This window comes from Pocillopora damicornis, chromosome 4 (assembly GCF_964200805.1).
Source record: "Pocillopora damicornis chromosome 4, jaPocDami1.2, whole genome shotgun sequence".
NCBI classification, from domain to species: Eukaryota; Metazoa; Cnidaria; class Anthozoa; order Scleractinia; family Pocilloporidae; genus Pocillopora; species Pocillopora damicornis.
This window is the reverse complement of record NC_142673.1, coordinates 12499349-12522952: the sequence shown is the minus strand read 5'-3', so window position 1 is coordinate 12522952 and position 23604 is coordinate 12499349. Positions and strand designations below refer to the sequence as shown.

The following is a 23604-nucleotide window of genomic DNA, read 5'->3' as shown; positions in this document are numbered from 1 at the left end:
TAAACGCCGCTGATTCCTTTTGACTCATGCAACGGACTAGGCGGGGTAAAAGCGACTACTCTTGGTCTTTTTACACCGAACACCGAAAAGGTTTCTTACAAAACCACGTAAAACTGCACGACACGATGGAGTCCATTATAAGGAACGACACCGTTAGCAAGTTGGTTATTGTTTATTAAAAGATAACGTAATGGTTGAGTTAAAACGAGGGTGCCCAGCTTACATGCTGTTTGATAAAAACACATGCTCAATTTTTATCAAAGGTTAGGGAAGTTTTTAATTGAATGTCAAAAAACCAAAACTAGAGTAATCAACACAGCCAATCAGATAAAAAATTTAACATCATAATAGGCCAGTAAGAACTCAAAGCAAACTCAGGCAAACTGCCTCAAGGACGTGAAAGCACAGGTGATTAAGTCATTTTGCGTTTAATTGGTTGAAAGGATGGCGCGAGTATTCTAGGCCAATCAGAGTGCGAGGTAAAGCAAAATCAAAGTAATACCGAATTACTTTTGACACTCAATTAAAAATTCATAACGACAACAAATCTTTGAGATTCTGACTAAGAATTCAGCACTTTTCCAATTATTGGATATTTAAAATTGCCAATTACAAAGTCATGAAAACTCATAGCTTACTATGACGACCAGAAGCGACCGATTGTTAAACAATAGGCCTTTTGTTTTCATGTGGAGAGAGGAACAAAGCCAGGGTTGGCTTAAAAACGACCCAACCGTTGCTTACCCAGCTGAGAATGGTTGCGTTGCATGTGCAACTGAGCGATAATTTATGCCGAAAAAAATAATTATGCAATAAAATATATGATGACAAGAAATAAAACACATTAAAATCAGACGTAGAGCAAACCATAGACCCTTCATCGCTTTACGAGTGAAGCGGAACAAAGAAAACTCTGGAAAATTAGCGCATGAGAAAAAACATATTGTTCCTTGCTCGAGTGAGAGGAAACCTTCGTAAAATAACTTTTACGATTTTCCGCCATATGTGTGGTGTATATACTACTCTAACTTAAACTTAAAGGTTAGGAATGCCATCCATCTACGACCTTAAGGCTTTAAAATGATTGAACAAGTTCAAAATGCGCGGATCAAGATCAGATGTGAAGAGCAAGGTTTCGAGGGAGCTCAGGTACTGGAACACTTGATTATGATTCTGAAATGAACAGATGAAATAAAGACAATTAACGTTTTCTGGTGTAAACACACACCCCTCAATCCTAACTGCAATCTTTTCCACTCCTTCTGAGGATCATAAGAAATGCTTCTGCTCTAAATGAAACAGCTCACACGAGCTAAGGCTGGTTGTGCTTCTTAGAAAGTTAGCCTAGATTCGTCCCTTACAATCTTCTACAATCTTGGCCGTCCTTGCTTCTACCTGAATTATTGTTGTCATGTTTTTCTATCTTACTGAGGGAATTTTTGTTTTCTCTCGAGGAACGAAGGTGGTATTGCGCGTGCGCGAAAAAGACTCCAAATTACGAACGTAGCTCATTTAAAAAAATTCAGAATAATATTAATGATAATAATGATAATCATACTTATGTAATAACGATGACAGTAACTGTTATGCTAATGACGATGATAATGACAATGTCGATTATCATGAAATTAAAAAAGATAATGTAAGTAATAAGAACAGTGACAATACTTTAATTAATAATAAAATAATAATAACAACAAAAATGATGGAGATGATGATTAAAAAAACACAATCTATTGCTGCGGGATAATAACATAGTCTACCAAGCAATACAGCAGTTTAAAGCAAGTGCAAGCTTCTTAAGGGCTGGTCAATTTATTTTCTGTACATCATTAGAAGTTTTTCTTCTATAGCTTCTTAAAGGAATACGCCAATCCTTAGCTATCAAATAACAATATGAGAAATTACCGTGATTAATATTTCTCGGAGTCTTTCTGTTGTGTACTTGAACCACTGAGTGTTTACATCCAACTGCTGTTGCTCAGAGCGAACAATGTGTTCCGTTAAGATCATTATAAAACGCTGGAATATGGTTATAAAGACAGAGAACACACAGATCAGAAATTTGTCATTATTTCACAACAACTGCAAACACTCTTATTACGAACTGTACAATCTTAATAATCAAAATGATAATATTGACAGAAAAAGATTTATAGGTCAATCTAGCCAACCAACTCAACTTTCATTTTAAACGATCTTGACTACCTAAAATTTAATTTTTATACAACATAATACCATTAAATTTCTCTACGTATCACGTTCAAAACTCATGCTATTTCTAACCTGGAAAACAATAAGGAAGAGTTGCTTTTGCGTTCTTTGGGCATTTTCCAGTTTTTCTGTAAGTTCTTCCAGCTGCTTTTGTTTTTTACTTAAATCATCCGCTACACCAGGTTCAAGGTTTGAATTTCCATTCGCTTCTCCTGCCTGACTCAAAAAGAAATCATATTTAAAAGAGAGAAACACCTACACGAGCAACTAGTTTTATATCATCGCCGCAGATCGTTGGTAATTGTGCGTGATCACGTGCAAAAAAACTTTCCAGCGGTCATCTGTAATAGAGAGAGAAAAAGTACAGGATTGAAAATGACCGGACCTCCAAGTCTCTTTACACATGGTGGTTGCACTGACGAAATAGCTGCACAGCGTAGTCCTAATGTAAGGGCTATCTATTGTGCAAATGTCACGATCTGTTCGAGTTTTAACTTTTTTTCAGTACAGGTTTTCATCCCGAACAAGAAAAATAAGTTAAGCGATTCAAGGGAAAACCACATTAGAACTATGCGTTACATGACATTTCATCAATCACACCATTGACCTGTTTCTTGGCTTTTTCTTCCAATTTCGCCACCTTTTCCTTAGCTTCCTGTACTTCTCCTGAAACCTACAGACACAACACACACGACTTTAAAATTTTAAAATTCACTCGAATTTTAAGAACCTTTGAAGCACAACGTGCAACCCTTCCTACCTTACTAGTATGCTTGCTCATTTTCTTTAAGGTACTCGTCATTATTTCCCACACGTATAATCTTGGAAAGGAGATAAAAGAATCAAATTATTTAACAGAAAGGGATCGAACAAGAAAGAAAGAACGAAGAGAAGAGACAGAGGAGCTACAAAAGACAAACGACTAAGTGCACAATCTTTCTTGAGGATTAAAACTGCTCAAATGATAAACAGCAGCCGGATATCACTAGTAAGAGTGTAAGGAAAGGAGGGAAATCTAGATTATTGATACTTTATGTCACAACAGAGTTCGCAATATTCATTTGCCCTTTTCCTCTTCCAATATCTCAAGAGTAATTCTCCTAACTGTCTGCCACAGATTTCTTTTCATTTTAGGCCTGAGAAATTGGCGGCAACTAATATAAACCCCCTTGTTGGTATTTTTTTCTGAATTCTCACCACCTGTCTCCTTGGAAGGTATCGATTTTGTTAAGAGAAAATACTTTTCGGTCACTCCTAAGAGTGGAAGGGTTCAACAACCGAACTGAGCTACGAAAGAAGTCGCTTTTTGTGACGTTGAAAATTACTTACGTTCAACTCTTCAACCACAAAATGTTACCTACTTGAGTTTCAAAACCACGTGGGTAGATGTAACATCTTGAAACATACTTTTATTAACTTAAGGTCTTGATAAAACTGTAATTTCCTTCTACATGCAGTATATAATTTCAACATCCTAATGATTGATATAAAAACATGGTTGTTTGTAAGTACAATTTTTCGCGATCCATAAAAGTAAAATTTCCATCATAAAATACCTTGTAAAGTTCTCCTTCATGTCTTTGGAAAAAAGCCAGTTGACAACCGCTGAACAGTCAGTGATCTGCATGCGAACCAATTTATCAACCAGCACCACAACGATCTAAAGAAAGAACCACAGCTATCATACACTGATATGCTACCACTAAATCTTGGCCACGAAAGAAATACTTGGCGTTCTGTAGCCTGAGCTGCAAACTATTTGCGCAATAATAGCGTGTGAACATAAACCGTAAAAGTTTACCAAGATCAACAGTTTTCAAGTAACTGTACATGTTTCACCAGGAAAACTTATCATGAAAAGCCCAGACAGAAATAAGTAAAGATTTAAATATTTTAAATGTGGTGATTACAAACCTGATGATTTGATGACCAAAACTCGTGCAAAATCTTCAAACAATGGATCTGAGCTTCTTCGTTCACGATAACATTTTTTAATAGCTTATGAAACCTAAAAATCAAAGTTCAAAATAACCTCTCCAAGAAAAAACTACTAAGTACATCCTACTGAGAGTTTGAGAATTAAATCCAAAGGATGCTAAATTCCCTATTCCTCGATTATCAACTCAGCTAAACATACTACACGTAGCAGCTTATCACAGGTGTTCATCTTTGCAAAAACAAAGCACTGTTTTTCTCCCTCGTCAAATTCTCTATTTTCAAGTAACTCTCACACTACACCACTATTACAGTCGGATTCCCATTATGTAGCCACTCTCTAGGCCCGTCGAAAATCCCCAAAATGGATGGTATAAAAATGTCATTATTTAACTCTTTGACCTTTGAGAGTGACTAGCGTCTAATTTCTCAAACATTAAAGGTCACTAACTAAAGAAGCTCTTGATGGTTACACAAATTCTCCAAGTCAGCCCTTAGGAAGTAAACAGAGAGCAGTATGGAGAATACGCATACTGATGTTAGGCTGAGAAGACTTGAATAGGAGGCACGGGTTCGAATTTCGTCGAAGCCTGAATTTTCTCTGGCTTCTTTCCCTCAATTTTATTGATTGCAGCTAACCTGCGACGATCAATCATTTACTTGAATATCATCTAAGATCATATTGTTTACTTCAATAATTATAAGGGGAGAATTTCATCGGGACGATTTCGAGTTGGCCTCCGTTCTTCGATAGCAGGCCCGAGTATAGTTCTAGCGAATATTTCCATTTGTTACCTTGTAAGAGCACTGAATGAATGACTTAAAGACTTGGAACCGAGTTTGAACACAACTTGAAGCAAGACCTCTAGACGTAATACTGGAAAAGTATGGTCGATTACTGGCGCTGAAAAGATAAGAGAAACACTTACAGGCTATGAATCATCACGTTACACAAACAATGAGGAGGTTTGGTCTAGATTAAGATTGATCGCGCAACCCAGACGTTTTTGTGACGTAAATGGATAACGGAAGTAAAGTGTTCTGCAACCTCGCACTTGCCACAAATCTATATTCTGTTGCTTTGCGTGCAAAATTTTAAAACAAGGGGTTTCTAGTTATCTTTTGTTATGTCAAAGCGCACTAGCAAAAATTGTTGTGTTCTTCCGGTTGTTAGTCGAGACGCAAAAACATTCCTCTGCTTCAGTGTTACATTGTAGGAGGGAAAAACAAAAAATAGTGGAGAAGGCATGATTAACAACGTGGATTTGCGCAGAAAATTGAAACTGTTTCCACTAGGCTTCTACCTCCTCTTGCAGTGTTAAATAAGTTTTAGAATTTCGTGCTGCATCAAATTTTAACTACAAAAGATTGCCTGATTACGAAAAAACACAAAACTATTACCATCAGCATTGTCATCTCCTTGACCAGTTGCATTTGCTGGTATGTTGTTTAAAATAGTCTGAAGATGATCGACATCTTTCTTGGCTCTGATTGCGTCGATAAGCTCTTTCGCTTTGTCTTGTCCAGCCAACTTGCCTGGCAGAAAATTAGAAGTAACTTATAAGATGCTTTGTAGTTCGTAAGTATTGGACTAGAATTGTGGACTGATAACACGTAGCGTAAGTAAACTAACGTGGTAGGTACTTTGAATCAACATTGTTGTGTATAGAGTACTGCATTATCACTGATTTATGTTGTAAGTTATGAATTGAAAATAGAAAGGGGAATAAATCCTGTCTATTAAACACCTTTACACAGGGGTTTCCTAATTTGCCTTCTCGCAGGAAGGAAATAAGAGAGAATAAGCAAGGCAGGAACGGAGCATTTAAAAAAAACTGACTGTTTTATGCGTATTGCACTCTCAGTTTTCTCCGGCCAAAACATGGCAACAATGCCGCAGAAAATTCAATAACAAGGTAAAAAGTGTGAGCTTGCTAATCGGAAGTATCTTCGTAATCATTAAAATGAAGTACCGTATTGTTCATACCTTCCTCGTCTGAGTATCGGTAGTTGGGTGTAGGTACAGCGGGGAGAACGCCATGTAATCCCTCAGGGATGTTCTCAACCAGGAACTGATGGTATGATAGTCTAAAGAAATTAAAATCATTCATTAAGCAAAGACGGTAAACGGTCAGAATTCAAGAATTTTCAGAGAATTGTAATATTAGTTTTAAGTGCGAACTTCTCTCATCTGAAGCGCAATTTCTTATCATATTCTATGAATTCGACATATAAAATGCGCACCGCTGCAAAGGCACGTAAAATTACCATTTTGCCATCCACAGTAACTAACCTTCGAATTCTTTCAAAAAGTTCATTCAAGAACACACATCTTGGTGTTTCCAGTCCAGCGTCAGTTGCAGATACCCTTCAAAATAAAAAAAAAAGAACAAAATTGACAGGACGGTTCCTTGTCGTTCATTTCTTTGGTCAAGGTCAAAACGAAGATGGTACTATCTTCAGGTCGCAATCGCGACCAGTAACCCCATTCCCAGGGTCCCTCTTCTTTCCCTCCGGGAGGTTGCAAGATCTTTTTCTACAGCACGGTGAAAGATTCGCAAACCGTCTTCTCTATGCCTCTTACGAAAAGCTATTTTAAAGTATTTAAATAATCATTGCTTGTACATTTTTGGGATAAAATGATGCTTCAACAAAATTAACAGACTTACCATTCATCCCAACTCCATTTAAACTGGAAGTTGCTGAGATGATGGGAAAGCCAACAAACAAACCTATGAAGACATTTCATCAATCTTCATAACGAATATATCCTAATTGGACAGACTTCTTACATCAAACCTGAGACAAATTCTATAACGGCATAATATTTATTAAAGATAAGAGAATCAATTTATCAAAACAACATCTTAAAAAGGAAAAAAAATACTAGTTAACTCTGTAACGTTTCCCTAACTAATTGGATTAAAAAGTTGTAAGATATATAAAACATATGATAAATAAAATAAAATATTTAAAATAATGCTAAAGTTTCTAAAGAAAAAAAAATGTTCAGGAGCACTTGTGCACAGCAAAAAATTGAATGGGCAGCTAATGCATTGCAAAGTAGATGTTGGTTAGGATAGCCATTCAGTTCAGGGATGAAATTTTTGTGAGAAGTTTGTGTAGTACAGGCTTGTCCCTCAAAGGATACAACAAGAGAATGCTGCAACAAAAGTAAGGCTTATCCCTTTTAAACAAAGGTTGTTTAATTCAGAACTTACCTTTCTACACAAGTTGTGTTCATTGTATCTATCCTTTCATACAATAATTCTGTTGCCTGGGCAACCTGAAGATGTCCATTAAGGAAGAACTTGAATTTGAATCAGCTGACATGCATTTATGTACAGCTTAGTTTGCTGCAAATCACATTGTGGTACTAAACTTATATTTTCACGTTATCTTACAAAAGCAGCTAATAGTCATGTTCTGTACTGTTTTATACACAGCAAAAAAACTTCCTAGCTGCTGTTACAACTTTGCAGCATGCACATAGTTTCTCACAGAAAGGAGTTAAAAATTTGTCAAAATTTGTTCAGTTTGAAAATTAAGCTGAAATGCTTTTAAATTTTCACCTTTAAGGAGTGTTTTAACTTTCACCTTATTTTGACTTTTATAAGTTTTTCAACTTCTGTCTTTGTCAAAACAACTCAAAATCATTGTGTTTGGCTCATCCCAACCTGAGATCCTTATTGGTAAAGGACTACAGAAGAACTGAAAATAAAAAAGTGCTGGGTTAACATTAATTTGTCCATTAACAGTCAAAAAATCTTTCTTGCTGACTACGTATATTTAAGTTTTAAGTAAAAGAAGGATACAATGCCTGGAATTGTGTCTGATCTTAGTTTGCACAGTTCCATAATCAAGGAACCATAGAATACTTGAGTATGATATGACATTGGAAGTCTGAACATTTCTGAAAAGATCACCTGAAAGAGAAATACAATTACAATACCTTTAGGTAATAAGAAAATAACAGAAATAAAATTTCATCCAACAATAAGTGTATTCAGTTGCTTTTTTTCATCTGTTTGGATCATTTTCTTAGTTAAGGTTTTCACATACGTATGTATGTGCATGTAAATCATGATAGTGTCTTAGGTTCAAAAGAAGCAGTTAAAGGAAGACTTGTTTCCCCACATTTATTTCTGAGTAGAAATTTAATCAAATTCAAATATTGTGCTGATTCACTTCTCAGAAAGTTGTAGTGGATATTCACAGCTTATCCTCTCCACCAACAACAGCAGTTAACAAAAAGCCAAATAAAAGATTAAAATAACTTTATTAACTAGAACCTCATATGTCACAGTTTGACCATGATTTACCTCAATGACACAATAATTAATAGGCACTTTAGACTTTCCAGGTAAATTTAACAGCTGATTTGCACTAAAAGGGGAAAATGCATTTAATATGTCAAAAATGTTTCTTGTAATAGTAAATCTAAATTAATGCAAATTTTCAAAAAAATTGCTTATAGTTATTAATATCATGACAGAGTGTGTTTGACCTCAGGCTTTAGGGACATATTTAAATACTTATCTAGGATCACTACCCCATGCTCATAAAACTCAATAACTCATCCATCATGATAGCAAATTACAAACAGACCATGAAAACCTGAGCTTTGCATTTAAAATCTCATCAACAATAACATTTATTATCAACTGCAGCAAAGAACACAACTACACTTTATTATGAGATGAGAGGACATCAGGTGCTACAATGGAGCTAACAACACATCTCTCACCATTCCTTTCTGTCCTTGAAATGAGCATGAATTGTTCTTCGAATACCCTCCTCTATCAGATATCTTTCAATTGCATGAGCTCCTGGCATAGATGGACCCTAGGAAAAGCAAAGTGACCAATTAATTTTTGTGATTTTCTGAAAACACAATAAAAGAATTGTTAAATACTTCTACTTCTAAAAAACAGTTCACAAAATTTCAAGCAAACTATTCAAGCATTGCATCCTTAATGACATTCAAAAATCACTGATATCAATAGTCTGGTCCTCAATTGCAGAAGAATCCCCAATCAAATATTCAATAGTAGCATTTATAGCAAATCATTGAAAAATTAACTTAGTACGGTGTGTTGTTCCCCCAGTAATGTCTATGTACTATCACCCTCTCTAAAGGTAAAATGCGCAAGGAAGAATAAGCTACAACTCTTTGCAAAAGTCAGCTTTGCATTAATAAACTTACCTCTGGTACATCAGTGTAATCAAACATTCTATAAACTACAGATGGAAGTGGGTAAACAGTGCCATCCTTCTCTGCTGGAAGTGCGAATGAAGGAAGGGTGTGCTGTGGGAAAAATGCGATTCAATTTTTTTGCGATTATTCATTTTCATAAGTAAAGCAATCACAAAATCAATATCATCTATTAAACTAGGGTAGTAGAATCATAAAATTTTATCAAAATTTAACTTAGTATAAAACCCTGTGAGCTATTTTTGTATGTGAATGACCAATTTTCTGCAATAGCTGTTTATAAAACTGACTAACAAAACAGCCTGTGTCACATTTTAAACAGAAATTAATTAAAATACTGATAGGGTTTGACCAAAAAATAAAGCCTTTCTTGCACATCATCCCATAGTAAAATGGTGGTTTATGTATTGATTCCACATAAAGAATACACTGTACATCATCCTTCCCTGATAAACAGACCAAAAACTACAGTCAACTCTCCACCAACAAACACTCTTGTAAGTGGACAGCTCCACTTACAGACACTTTTTTGAATTCCCTGTTTTGCCTCCGGTCAAACTTTGTATTTTGACATTCCCGTAAGCAGACACTCTTTTGTAAGAGGACACAAACAGACTTGGGAGTGAAAATTTTAGTTTTCTTTTGTTTACACTCTCCTTTAAACCATTTCTAGTAGACTACAATGTAAGTCTATCGACAGACACTTTTTCAATTCTTGAGGGTGTCCGCCTACGACAGAGTTGACTGTAATTTAAGATAAATAAATTGAAGGGGTGTCAACATGAAGGTCCTTCATGACCATTGGTGCATTTTAACAAGAGGGAATAAGTTGGAAAAGTAATATCGCAGAAGTCCATTAGGATGTTTTCCCTACACCTCTTCAATCTTGACCCTATCAAGCATGCAATAAACATGCTGCTTGCTAAATAAGATTGAATGTTCTTCAGACTTTTTACCTGTAAGGCATCTCCCAACACATCATCAAAAGCTAGATAAGGTCTCCTGATATGCTTTTCCTGCAGAAAAGAAAAAGAGCATATAGATGTAATGCCAAGAAGCATTTCAGTTTTTGTTTTGTTCATTCATTTTTAGGTTGCTTTCAAAACAAGTAAAGACTATTTTTGCCACAAACCTGCCAGTTGTCTGATTTGAGCTTCTTAATCTGTGCCCATAGGCAATCAAGATACTGTTAAGACAATAAAATTTTCAGGGGCTTTAAACATGAAACTAATATCAATTGCAGGACCTTGAATGCAATATAACAATAATTAATCAAATGCTCAACCTCCCATATCACATTATCAGCATTCTGATTGGTTCACTAAAAATCTTGGTTATCAGCTCCTATGCCATATAACTGTATAATAATGTAAATGGAAAATAATAGTGCCATATGTAACCAGTTTAAAAATTTTAGATGTGACTAAGCTTAACTTTTTAAATTTAATCAGTATGACAGAGCAAGATAAAAATTTCTTCCTTGTGCAGTGTAACAGTTACAACATCTTACCTCTTCTTGAGGGTGAGGTTCATCAGATGACCACACTCGCAAGGCAGGAATGTGGGTCTTCTGTCTTTGACTGGTCAATTTAAAAAATAAACATCAAGAACATTAACATCTGACGGATTTGCATGTACAAGTAGATAAGTCAGCAGGTCTTTTCACAAGCAGCTCAATTGATCTCTATTTAAAATTGTACCTTATGTAGCTTTCAATTGTTGACAACAACCGTTCAAATTCCAGACTCTTCTTCTCAGAGAGTTCTTTAGCAGCCTAGAATAAGAGAGAGACCTCAGTAATTTTATTAATCACATAGGAAACTGCTAAAATCAATCCATGTGAAGGGATGGGGGTTGAAACCATTTCTTAGTTGATTTTTAAGTTTTAAAGATATGGAGAAAATAGAATTTAGACTTACATTAATCCTGGTTTTTTGTATTGCTTAGGCTGTTAAAATTAAGCGTTTTGTTCAAATTACTAGATGTTGTCATACTGTACATCTACTGACAACATTTACTTATAGGACCAAGTAAAAGCTCAGTAATGTGGACAAGGGGTTGACCTGTCAAGGAGAATTTGTTTAGCAATCAAGAGCTTTTTTAGTTGGTGATCATTTTCATATTCTTATAACCCTGATGTTTGATTCAGGGGTGATATACTGGTAGGGAGACTGTCAGCACTCTTAGGGGTCAAAAGATCACTATCTCAGATAAGAAGAAATTATGTCAACTCTTTCCCATTTAAATCGACTTTTGCGGTTGAACTTACCCATGGCAATGAAGATAGTACTGTGTACACAAACCAGTCAGACCGGGCCTAAAACATATTAAACAGGCTATAGTATTTTCCCATTGAAAAGATAATTCTGTCAGGACAATGTGTAAGATTTACTGATCATTCACAATAAAACAATCATTACCATTACTTTCAGGATTATCATTAATATCATAAATAATATTTATGTTACCATAAATATTACAAAATGCATCATGAAATTAGATGTGATCGCAGATTTAAAGGGATGACGACTTGCAGAGTGAACGGTTCAAATCAAATGACTAGGAATCATCTTATGAAAGTAATGAAAGCACATTATACAGCAAAGAATAAGAAAACCTTTAAGCAAAAAAAAGTGAAGAATTTTCTTATAAATGGTAAACAAAATTCTTTACATGGAATGCTTTTTTAAGGTATAACATGTACAAAAACAAGGATGATTTCACCTGTGGAGCATTGTCCTCCATAGTGGCAGCCAGGAACTTATCAAAAAACTCCAGCAGTCCACTATGCATGAGAACTCTGCAGTTAACGAGATCAGCAAGAAACCGCACCTAGTAAAAACAATAAATGTCAAAACTGTACAATTTGATTAAAAACACTTTGATTACATGCAAGAGAAATAACAGTGTGTCAAGAGATTCAGATCCTACTTATGGTGATTAGGATCCTTAAATCAGACCAGACTGAAAGGTTTAGACCTAAGTACTTGCAGGGTTGCCTGTGTTCTGTGCTTCTGTAACCCAATCTTTCCCAAAACCTAAGGATATGGGTTATAGTACTGAATTATCAGGAACCAAGAGGGGTCAAGGGTTACTTGCAACAAACTAGCATTAACACTCCAAGTTACTCCACATTAGTGGCAACCCACAAAAGATCAGTTAAAATGAAATTAATAAATACCCTAGAAATAAATATATCAAAAGCTAATTGATTACCATTAATCTAGCTCTATCAAATTGAGCAGCAATCAGCACTTCCTTGAGGTTTTCCAAAATCATGTCTAGGAACTAAACAATAGATTGAGCCATTAGTATCCAGCAGAAAGTGGGTTAAACTGGAAAAACAGCTCACTAAGGACATTTCTTTTCTGATCTAGGTATAATCAAAATCAAAACCTCAGTTGGCAATTTTTAGTGTAAACTTGATGAACTGAAACAAAAAACTTGAGTTGACAGAGTACCTCCTCTCCACAGCTGTAACTCTTTGCATTTAAAAGTCCAACAAGTGTGCTGTAGATAGTGATTTTCTCTGGTAGATTTGTAGCACTGAAAGCATAAATTCACATGTGAATTTCAAGCTTGTAAAACTGAACAAAGAAAAGTGAGAAACACACTGAAGTTTTGATAAATTTACAATGTACAACACAAGTAAAACCATAGAAGTGCTTTTCATGACTAACAAAAAATGTGATGCTCTTTAAATTTTGTTGCTTCAAAAGTCATGGATCAATCAGCACAACTGTTTTATTGCTCTGCTTTCCAGTGCTTTAGACGCACAGCCAATTAAGTCTTTCTTTGCAGGGATCACCAATCAGTTTCCTTTGACCAATAAATTTACATGTAACAGTTGACTAACAGCCCCCAAAAGGGAAATCAACCAAGATGCCATATCAGAATGCACAAGATATGACATGGTATTACATTGTTATGGCATAGTAGTGGAATAATAAACTCTTGTGTAGCCAATAAAAAAAAAAAAATATGCTATGGTTTCTTACCAAGTGCAAATAATCTTCAGGATACGTTCTTTATAATTTGGCAGATCAGCTTCTAGCACATTGGCAAGACCTTCCAGATTGCTTTCAAGCGATGAAGTACTCTGTATCAAGAGATAAAATTCAAGGAAAGGTATTTCTAATAGACAGTGAAAGTTTAATATACATGTATTGCACTGAGAGCTTGTACCTTTTCTCCAACACGTGTAATGAGGGATTCTAACCGATCTTCAATATCCACAGTTTCAGTTGTTCTTCTTCTTTTGCGTGCTCTCCCATCTGAGAATTTTCAGGAACAAAAAGCATTACATAAAGTATCAATAACAAACCATTTAAGTCACAAACTCATTCTTCAAAGCAATAAAGACAGATGTCATAACACTCCCTTGAGAACAAGAAGGTACTAAAAATGAAAAACATCTAAATTTACTGTACATGGTGTATCTCAAGATAAATGGTCCTGAAGCATGGACTTGGCAATATGAAAGGTTGGAGTCGTAATAAAACTTAAGAAAAATCAAGCTGTTTCAATGATAATACCAAAGAAATACCAGAAATTTTGGAAATATATGTTATTCTGGTTGATTTCTCTTTAGAGTTTATGAAATTGTCAGTCATCTGTTACATGTAAATTTGTTGGTCAAAGGAAACTGATTGGTCATCCCTGCAAAGAATGATTTAATTGGCTGTACATCTAAAGCAGGGTCCATCAGTGTTAAATCGCTGATTTTGAAAGTTATCGTGGCACCCAGATATAAAAATAATGGTCCAATGAGGCCCACCTTGTCCGCACACTTCAAAGAATGGGAACATGGGAACTAACATATGATGATTCGGTGACAAAAACAAACCAACGAAAAAAAACACCATAATAGAAGAAAAATAACATCAGCAAGTGGCTCTGCATCCTATTGTTTAAAAAAACAAAATATTTTCTATCTCGCCAGCCTTTCCAAGCACAAAAGCAAGACACACAGCTGACAGTAGAAATCCTTAGTGAGAAAAACATCGATGAGCCACTCGTCCTCGGCTTCTTCTTTAGATCAACAGTTTTGTTCCCCACCATTTTCACGTCGTCTTTGAATCAGGAATCGGAAAAGTAAAACACTTCGAGGCTGTCGCATGTAAAGAAGATATAATCTTTATCTGCGGTACAGCAGATGAATTAAACGTGACAACTTAGAGTCACCATCGCACGAGCACCTCAACAAAGGGGAACTCTAATTAACACATCACACGAGAAAGGAAATAAGAGCAAACCTTCTTCTTCACTATAATATCTTCTTTTCTCTCTTGACATGGTTTGAGCTCCAAGCTTTTCTAGTAAGCTAGAGAAGACGAGAGAAGACAAACTCCCGGTGAATGCTTTTGAGCGTTGCTCCTTGTGTTACCGTTTCCGCACTGATAGCTACGTCGTATATTGTTACTATAGTGTACCACCAACGGTTACTCGCCTCGTTCTCCATCTCCCTCACGACATGAGTAAAAGGCTCGGTGCCTTAGTCAATACAAGATGGCGACTATTTTGCAAGGTAGGGTTGTGGATTTGTAGCTTCAGTAAAGGGAAGAGTGGAACGAATTGTGCGAATTTTCGCGAAGCTTCCTAAGAAATTAAATATAAAAGTTTCGAGGTAGTATAAAAGTTTCGGTCACAAGTCATCTGGGGTTCAGGAGAGGTAGAACAACTCTACTCAGCTGTAAAACATGAAATGACGGTGGGTGAATCGCTGAAGTAAACTCCTTCGCCAATGACATCAGTTCATCTTTGGGCAAGATTCCCGTATAGTTCCATGCTTTATGATGCATATAATTATTTTATAAACAAAGCAATGAGGGAAAATGCAAATAAGTGGCCCTATATTCTGTAGTTTTACTGGAAAAAAACAACTGTTTTCTTATTGTGATCTGACTAGAGATCTGAGATGGTTATCTCCACGAGATAGAGACAAGGTAAAACTTAAAAATACAGGGCCACTTATTTGCATGTTGTTGAATCATACATGAGTGGAATTGCATGTCATCTCTCTTGAAGGATTGTTTAGAAGTCGCTTTCAAGTACTTTCAAGTCGGCAATTTTGGTTTGGTGAAGTTCAGAGTTTTCATCCTATTTCTTGGTGTGTTTTTCAAGCACTTTTTGGGAATGATAGAGCAAGAATACTACAAAGTAATAACATACTTCCTGGTAGAAGGTAATTTCTTTGCTTTGTAGGGTCTAGAATAAAGGGTTGTGAAAATTTACATAATCATGTTTCAGCTCTTTACTGCGAAACTTAGGAAACCATCTGAGAAAACTGTGATTTGATTCTAAGTAGTCTGTCATAACCAATCGCAACAAATTTCAAGACCTTCCAGGACACCTCAAAACAACCAACTTCTTAACTTGTTTCTAGCAGTTTAATACTCAAGGCTTACTGGTTTTTCTGTAACCCTTTAGCTTGCAGAAGTGATTAAAGTGTAACCTCTCCCTATAGTATCCATAAATTATCCAGCAAACAGGTTAAGAGAATTCTCAAATTTATCAGGTGGAAATTGTTATCGTGTTCTAACATAAAATTGTTGTAACCTATTTACAAGCAGCTAGAGGGGAGACTTAACAATTACATCTTGGGAATAATTAATTCTGTGTTCACAATTTTCTGTTTTCTATACTTGTAGTAAAGATACAAGGTTTGGGTGTGGAGGATAGATTGAAATAATGGGATTACAAAATCTTGAGTTTCAAAAAAACAATAAACAAAGAGCAAGAACCACACTCAGGCTGTACATATCTTATGCAAACAACTACATGTAAGTCTAGTTGGCACTAGTGTGAACTTTTTTCCATCTGTTTAGACACAAAAAAAATCCTAGGAAAGATATTTGGATTTTGTTAAACTTTTTAGGCTTTCATAAGCTAGAAACTGTGTTATACTTGCAAAATAAGGGCTTGATTGCCAATATGATGTTGGAAGTAAATTCTTTACAAACCCTCTTCACCCTAACATCAGTGTGCATACTCTCCATACTGTTCTCTATAAATTTCCATTGGTACTGCCATGAAGAATTTGTTTAACAATCAAGAGCTTCTTTAGTTGGTGAGAATTCCCTTTACATTTTGATTTTAATTTTTGATTCACCAGTGATACTGTAAAGATAAATTAGCTACATTGCTGAAATGACTTTTCATTTATAGATCAGCAGGGTCATATTTGGACATAAAGAAGCATCACAGGGCATATGGCTCTCAAATATTAAAATTCAATCATCTTCCTGTGATACATATCAAAGCAACATTTAACAATACAGTCATTACAATATTGGACAAAAATGGTGAGAGATGGTTAACAAGTTATTGTATCTTTTCATTGTCAATATCTGTGATTTATTTATTTTTTTTTTTCTGTTGAAAATGTTATTACTTTTATTTTTTAGAAAAAACGTTGGGATGGGTTTCAGCGGTAAGTAAGTGAACATGGTTGCTCGCACTCAATAAATTTTCCATTAAATTTTGATTTTGATTTTAAGAAAAATTTTTTTTCTGTGTTGTGAATGTCAGGGAACAGAGGGATTCAAGAATGCAAGGGGAGGAAGTTCTACAGCAGCACGACAGGCTGGAATAGCAGCTGCTCAGGTAAGATTTTTGTAAGCTCTCTTTACCTAATGAATAATGGGTGGGGGGGGACTTTCTTAAGAAACTGTAGTGATGTGTCTTTTGGGGATATTAAAAGATAGTTTGGTTTTAATATCTGAGTTGATCAAATACATTGGCCACTGTGAAGAGTTTCTAAAGCTGATGTTTCAAGCAGTAGCTCAGGCTAAAACTTAAAAAATCAGCTTAAGAAACTCTCTACAGTGGGAAGAGTTAACAGTGTTGACTCAGTTGTTAAAACCAAATCATCTTCTTTACTTAGATTGAAGTCTATTAAATTTTCATCCCCTGATGGAATAAAAAAGTGATAAAAGGTCTTTAATAATAATTTTGTTCTATAATTTTTGGAATTTTTTTACTTATATTTATTTAGTAGTAATAAGAATTAAAATATTTTTATGATAGTGTAATGATAATGATAATCAAAGGGCTTATGAAGCAGCATTTCCCACACACTAAGGTGAAATAACTATTATTTATGAGGTTCTTTTACATTTTTATTTGATTATTTTTGGTTTACAGTGTCTATTTACTTTTCTCTTGAAATTCAGAAAGCAATTTCATTAGGAGTAGACAAAGCACGAATAAAAATCCGTGGTATTGGAACTGGACGACAGGTATTTACAGTGTATTTCCCAAATAGCATAAATTTCTCTTCTTAGAATACTGTATGAAAATCTGTTTGAAATCTCCTTGTTTTTTGGCAAAGTCCTTCCCATGAGTAAAATAGAGTCTGTGGTGTGTTTTACTCTTTTTAAGGACTATGCTGTAAAAGAGGGACTACCCATAGTCTATACTTCCCAGTTTCAACGCTATTGCATCCTTGTTTTTGTTTGAAACAGATCTGTGGTACCCTTATACTCTTTTTCTTGTTATCTTTAGGGTGCAGTAAATGGCATTGTATTTGCTGGAGTGGACGTGGTCTCAGTTACAGATGTTACCCCTGTTCCTCATAATGGCTGTAGACCCAGAAAAGCTAGAAGAGTGTAAAGTGACAAAGTATTAAAAAAAGTTCTCAATTTGAGGCAGATTGTGGTTTGTTCTTCTAAACATCTAGGGAACATAAATTGCAACAGCTCTCAGAAATCAGCGTATATTTGTTTACACAGGGAGGCTTCAACAGAAAGAACAAGAAACAAAACAACGTACCAGTTCCAAGACATTTACCCACATTCTTGTCATTGCTGTTGCCTTTTTTCCAATCGTTTGAACTGAGTTATGGCGTGAAATAATCAGCTCTAATAATTTGCTCTTCAATGTGTATTCTTTTCCGCCTCAGCCCGGTGAATGCTGAGTGAAGGGACGAATCTTACTTCGGCTCATAATTTCCCTCAAGATCATTCTCATATGATTCTGATTTTAGCCCCATTTTTTGTTATTAAAGAATAAGTTCAGGGGGAGGCTTTCAAATTTTAGGAATATTTATACTACCCATTTATTTTTTGACTTTTGAAATTGAAACGGAAATTTCTCGAGTTTTCTCTCATTAACGGATTTGAACACTTCGCTTGGCCTCTTTCTTATGAACCACATTATGTAGTGCTCGGAACTCCGCTTAATGTTCAACCTGGAACATAGAATACAATGGACGATTGATTATGTAAAGCTGGGTTATCAACTTCCACAAACTTCTTCTTTCATGAGATGTCAATAACTAACCACTGCCTTCAAATGACTTATTTACTGCACCAGAGTATAAGAAATCAAAACAACGAACTACTTTAAAACAGGTCAAGGGTCAACAAATCCCAACTGTAGCACTTTTCCCGAGCGTTGAAAAATATTTGACGATTAATAAACACAATAACCTTGAATCGAAGCTCGCAATTTTCAAAAATTGTTCGCATCTCGGAACGAATAATGTCAGCGGATAAATATCCGTGCATATTATGGCGCCAATTAGAGGCTCTGGTTTATTTTTAACTCACCCATTACTAAGTTTCATGCGACTGCTTAGGCTACTTCCCAGTCGCGTGGGTATATACGCCATGGCTGAATGCTATATAGACGACAAAATGGCTGACAATATATATGCTTTAAGATTCATATAAAACTTACAATATGTCCTAGTTAGCCATGTTCTACCACGTTAACCCACATCTACCTTAAGTTAGCCATGTTCTACCTAGTTCACCCACATCTACCCTAAGTTAACCATGTTCTACTACGTTAACCCACATCTACCCTAAGTTAGCCATCTTCTACCACGTTAACTCACATCTACCCTAAGTTAACCATGTTCTACCACGTTAACCCACATCTACCCTAAGTTAGCCATGTTCTACCACGTTAACCCACATATACCCTAAGATAACCATGTTCTACCACGTTAATTCACATCTACCTTAAGTAAGCCATGTTCTACCTCGTTCACCCACATCTACCCTAAGTTAACCATGTTCTACCACGTTAACCCACATCTACCATAAGTTAGCCAGGTTCTACCACGTTAACCCACATCTACCCTAAGTTACCCATGTTCTACCACGTTAACCCACATCTACCCTAAGATAACCATGTTCTACCACGTTAACCCACATCTACCCTAAGTTAGCCATGTTCTACCACGTTAACCCACATCTACCCTAAGTTGACCATGTTTTACCACCTTAACCCACATTTACCCTAAGTTAGCCATGTTCTACCACGTTAACCCACATCTACCCTAAGTTAGCCATGTTCTACCACGTTAACCCACATCTACCCTAAGTTAACCATGTTCTACCACGTTAACCCACATCTACCCTAAGTTAACCATGTTCTACCACGTTAACCCACATCTACCCTAAGTTAGCCATGTTCTACCACGTTAACCCACATCTACCCTAAGTTGACCATGTTCTACCACGTTAACCCACATCTACCCTAAGTTAGCCAGGTTCTACCACGTTAACCCACATCTACCCTAAGTTGACCATGTTTTACCACCTTAACCCACATTTACCCTAAGTTAGCCATGTTCTACCACATTAACTCACATCTACCCTAAGTTGACCATGTTCTACCACGTTAACCCACATCTACCCTAAGTTGACCATGTTCTACCACCTTAACCCACATCTACCCTAAGTTGACCATGTTCTACCACGTTAAGCCACATCTACCCTAAGTTAACCATGTTCTACCACGCTAACCCGCATCTACCCTAAGTTAACCATGTTCTACCACGTTAACCCACATCTACCCTAAGTTGACCATGTTCTACCACGTTAACTCACATCTACCCTAAGTTGACCATATTCTACCACGTTAACCCACATCTACCCTAAGTTAACCATGTTCTACCACGTTAACCCACATCTACCCTAAGTTGACCATGTTCTACCAAGTTAACCCACATCTACATTTTACATTTTCTTTTCACGTTTAGTAAATATATCAAGTATACCAAAAGTACCATTCGTCAGACAAGCGCCATCTTGAATGGCGCAATCTTTTCTGTGACCTCTAAAGTTTTGTTTCACACTCGCGTGAGATACGTATAAGTCTTCCCCACCGCCGTTGTTTACTGATCTCGTCAAGATTTGTTTACTTATAGTTTGTTTTAATATATTCGATTTTTTTCATAACGGTAAAGCGTTGTGTCGTCCAGTTTTGTACTGATTCAAACAAAACTGGGCATACAATGCAAAGATTTCCAAATGAAGCAAATTTGAAACAACAAAGGGTTAAACTTGTTCAAGTAAAAGGAGTCCATTTCGTCGAGCCGTTCGAACATTTTGTTGTTTGTAGCAGTCATTTTTCTCCCGATTGCGATGAGAAAAGCTACATGGTTGAAATGGGCCTTAAAATGCAAAAACAACTTCTTCCTAGTGCTGTACCCACGATTCAGGCCCTACCACGTTAACCCTTATCTACCCTAAGTTAGCCAGGTTCTACCACGTTAACCCACGTCTTCCCTAAGTTGACCATGTTCTACCACGTTAACCCACATCTACCCTAAGTTGACCATGTTCTACCACGTTAACCCACATCTACACTAAGTTCACCATGTTCTACCATGTTAACCCACATCTACCCTAAGTAAGCCATGTTCTACCACGTTAACCCACATCTACCCTAAGTTAACCATGTTCTACAACGTTAACCCCCATCTACCCTAAGTTGACCATGTTCTACCACGTTAACCCACATCTACCCTAAGTTGACCATGTTCTACCACGTTAACCCACATCTACCCTAAGTTAGCCATGTTCTACCACGTTAACCCACATCTACCCTAAGTTAGCCATGTTCTACCACGTTAACCCACATCTACCCTAAGTTGACCATGTTCTACCACCTTAACCCACATCTACCCTAAGTTAGCCATGTTCTACCACGTTAAGCCACATCTACCCTAAGTTAGCCAGGTTCTACCACGTTAACCCACATCTACCCTAAGTTGACCATGTTTTACCACCTTAACCCACAATTACCCTAAGTTAGCCATGTTCTACCACGTTAACCCACATCTACCCTAAGTTGACCATGTTCTACCACCTTAACCCACATCTACCCTAAGTTGACCATGTTCTACCACCTTAACCCACATCTACCCTAAGTTAGCCATGTTCTACCACGTTAAGCCACATCTACCCTAAGTTAGCCAGGTTCTACCACGTTAACCCACATCTTCCCTAAGTTGACCATGTTCTACCACGTTAACCCACATCTACCCAAAGTTAACCATGTTCTACCACGTTAACCCACATCTACCCTAAGTTAACCATGTTCTACCACGTTCACCCACATCTACCCTAAGTTAACCATGTTCTACCACGTTAACCCACATCTACCCTAAGTTAGCCATGTTCTACCACGTTAACCCACATCTACCCTAAGTTAGCCATGTTCTACCACGTTAACCCACATCTACCCTAAGTTAGCCAGGTTCTACCACGTTAACCCATATCTACCCTAAGTTAACCATGTTCTACCACGTTAACCCACATCTACCCTAAGTTAGCCATGTTCTAGCACGTTAACCCACATCTACCCTAAGTTAGCCAGGTTCTACCACGTTAACCCACATCTTCCCTAAGTTGACCATGTTCTACCACGTTAACCCACATCTACCCTAAGTTAGCCATGTTCTACCACGTTAACCCTTATCTACCCTAAGTTAGCCAGGTTCTACCACGTTAACCCAAGTCTTCCCTAAGTTGACCACGTTCTACCACGTTAACCCACATCTACCCTAAGTTGACCATGTTCTACCACGTTAACCCACATCTACCCTATCATGTTCTACCACGTTAACCCACATCTACCCTAAGTTAGCCATTTTCTACCACGTTAACCCACATCTTCCCTAAGTTGACCATGTTCTACCACGTTAGCCCATATCTACCCTAAGTTAGCCATGTCCTACCACGTTAACCCACATCTATCCTAAGTTAGCCATGTTCTACCACGTTAACCCACATCTACCCTAAGTTAGCCAGGTTCTACCACGTTAACCCACATCTTCCCTAAGTTGACCATGTTCTACCACGTTAACCCACATCTTCCCTAAGTTGACCATGTTCTACCACGTTAACCCACATCTACCCTAAGTTAGCCATGTTCTACCACGTTAACCCACATCTATCCTAGGTTAGCCAGGTTCTACCACGTTAACCCACATCTTCCCTAAGTTGACCATGTTCTACCACGTTAACCCACATCTACCCTAACTTGACCATGTTTTACAACCTTAACCCGCATTTACCCTAAGTTAGCCATGTTCTACCACGTTAACCCACATCTACCCTAAGTTGACCATGTTCTACCACGTTAACCCACATCTATCCTAAGTTAGCCATGTTCTATTACGTTGACCCACATCTACCCTAAGTTGACCATGTTCTACCACGTTAACCCACATCTACCCTAAGTTGACCATGTTCTACCACGTTAACCCACATCTACCCTAAGTTAACCATGTTCTACCACGCTAACCCGCATCTACCCTAAGTTAACCATGTTCTACCACGTTAACCCACATCTACCCTAAGTTGACCATGTTCTACCACGTTAACCCACATCTACCCTAAGTTAGCCAGGTTCTACCACGTTAACCCACATCTTCCCTAAGCTGACCATGTTCTACCACGTTAACCCATATCTACCCTAAGTTAGCCATGTTCTACCTCGTTAACCCACATCTACCCTAAGTTAGCCAGGTTCTACCACGTTAACCCACATCTTCCCTGAGTTGACCATGTTCTACCACGTTAACCTACATCTACCCTAAGTTAACCATGTTCTTCCACGTTAACCCACATCTACCCTAAATTAACCATGTTCTACCACGTTCACCTACATCTACCTTAAGTTAACCATGTTCTACCATGTTAACCCACATCTACCCTAAGTTAACCATGTTCTACCACGTTAACCTACATCTACCCTAAGTTAGCCATGTTCTACCACGTTAACCCACATCTACCCTAAGTTAGCCAGGTTCTACCACGTTAACCCACATCTTCCCTAAGCTGACCATGTTCTACCACGTTAACCCACATCTACCCCAAGTTAGCCATGTTCTACCACGTTAACCCACATCTACCCTAAGTTAGCCAGGCTCTACCACGTTAACCCACATCTTCCCTAAGTTGACCATGTTCTACCACGTTAACCCACATCTACCCTAA

The 23604-nt window shown here is 37.0% G+C and overlaps 2 protein-coding genes across 3 annotated transcripts; one reads left to right on the top strand and one right to left on the bottom strand.

The window, feature by feature from the left end:
- Positions 1-153: 153 nt before the first annotated feature.
- On the bottom strand, positions 154-14769 carry LOC113672917 (nuclear cap-binding protein subunit 1). Its single transcript, XM_027189260.2, has 28 exons — positions 14620-14769; positions 13550-13638; positions 13363-13463; positions 12826-12910; positions 12581-12652; positions 12089-12196; positions 11634-11681; positions 11065-11138; positions 10875-10944; positions 10497-10550; positions 10321-10380; positions 9356-9457; positions 8897-8994; positions 8472-8535; positions 7965-8075; positions 7371-7435; positions 6819-6881; positions 6443-6517; positions 6137-6237; positions 5551-5685; positions 4945-5053; positions 4129-4222; positions 3771-3874; positions 2975-3035; positions 2822-2887; positions 2287-2430; positions 1909-2022; positions 154-1173 (listed from the first exon to the last, which is right to left on the bottom strand). Exons 1-28 carry the CDS (start codon positions 14657-14659, stop codon positions 1060-1062), a joined length of 2421 nt encoding a protein of 806 aa, XP_027045061.2. The 5' UTR covers positions 14660-14769; the 3' UTR covers positions 154-1059.
- Positions 14770-14816: 47 nt separating this feature from the next.
- On the top strand, positions 14817-18011 carry LOC113672918 (uncharacterized). 2 transcript variants are annotated; one of them, XM_089204923.1, is made up of 8 exons: positions 14853-14891; positions 15392-15548; positions 16015-16146; positions 16532-16668; positions 16771-16796; positions 16895-16969; positions 17539-17604; positions 17870-18011. In XM_089204923.1, exons 3-8 carry the CDS (start codon positions 16055-16057, stop codon positions 17975-17977), a joined length of 504 nt encoding a protein of 167 aa, XP_089061049.1. In that variant the 5' UTR covers positions 14853-14891; positions 15392-15548; positions 16015-16054; the 3' UTR covers positions 17978-18011. The 2 variants fall into 2 exon arrangements, with proteins under 2 accessions (XP_027045063.2, XP_089061049.1); XM_027189262.2 differs by lacking the exon at positions 16015-16146 and having other exon boundaries at positions 14817-14891.
- The last annotated feature ends 5593 nt before the right edge of the window (positions 18012-23604 follow it).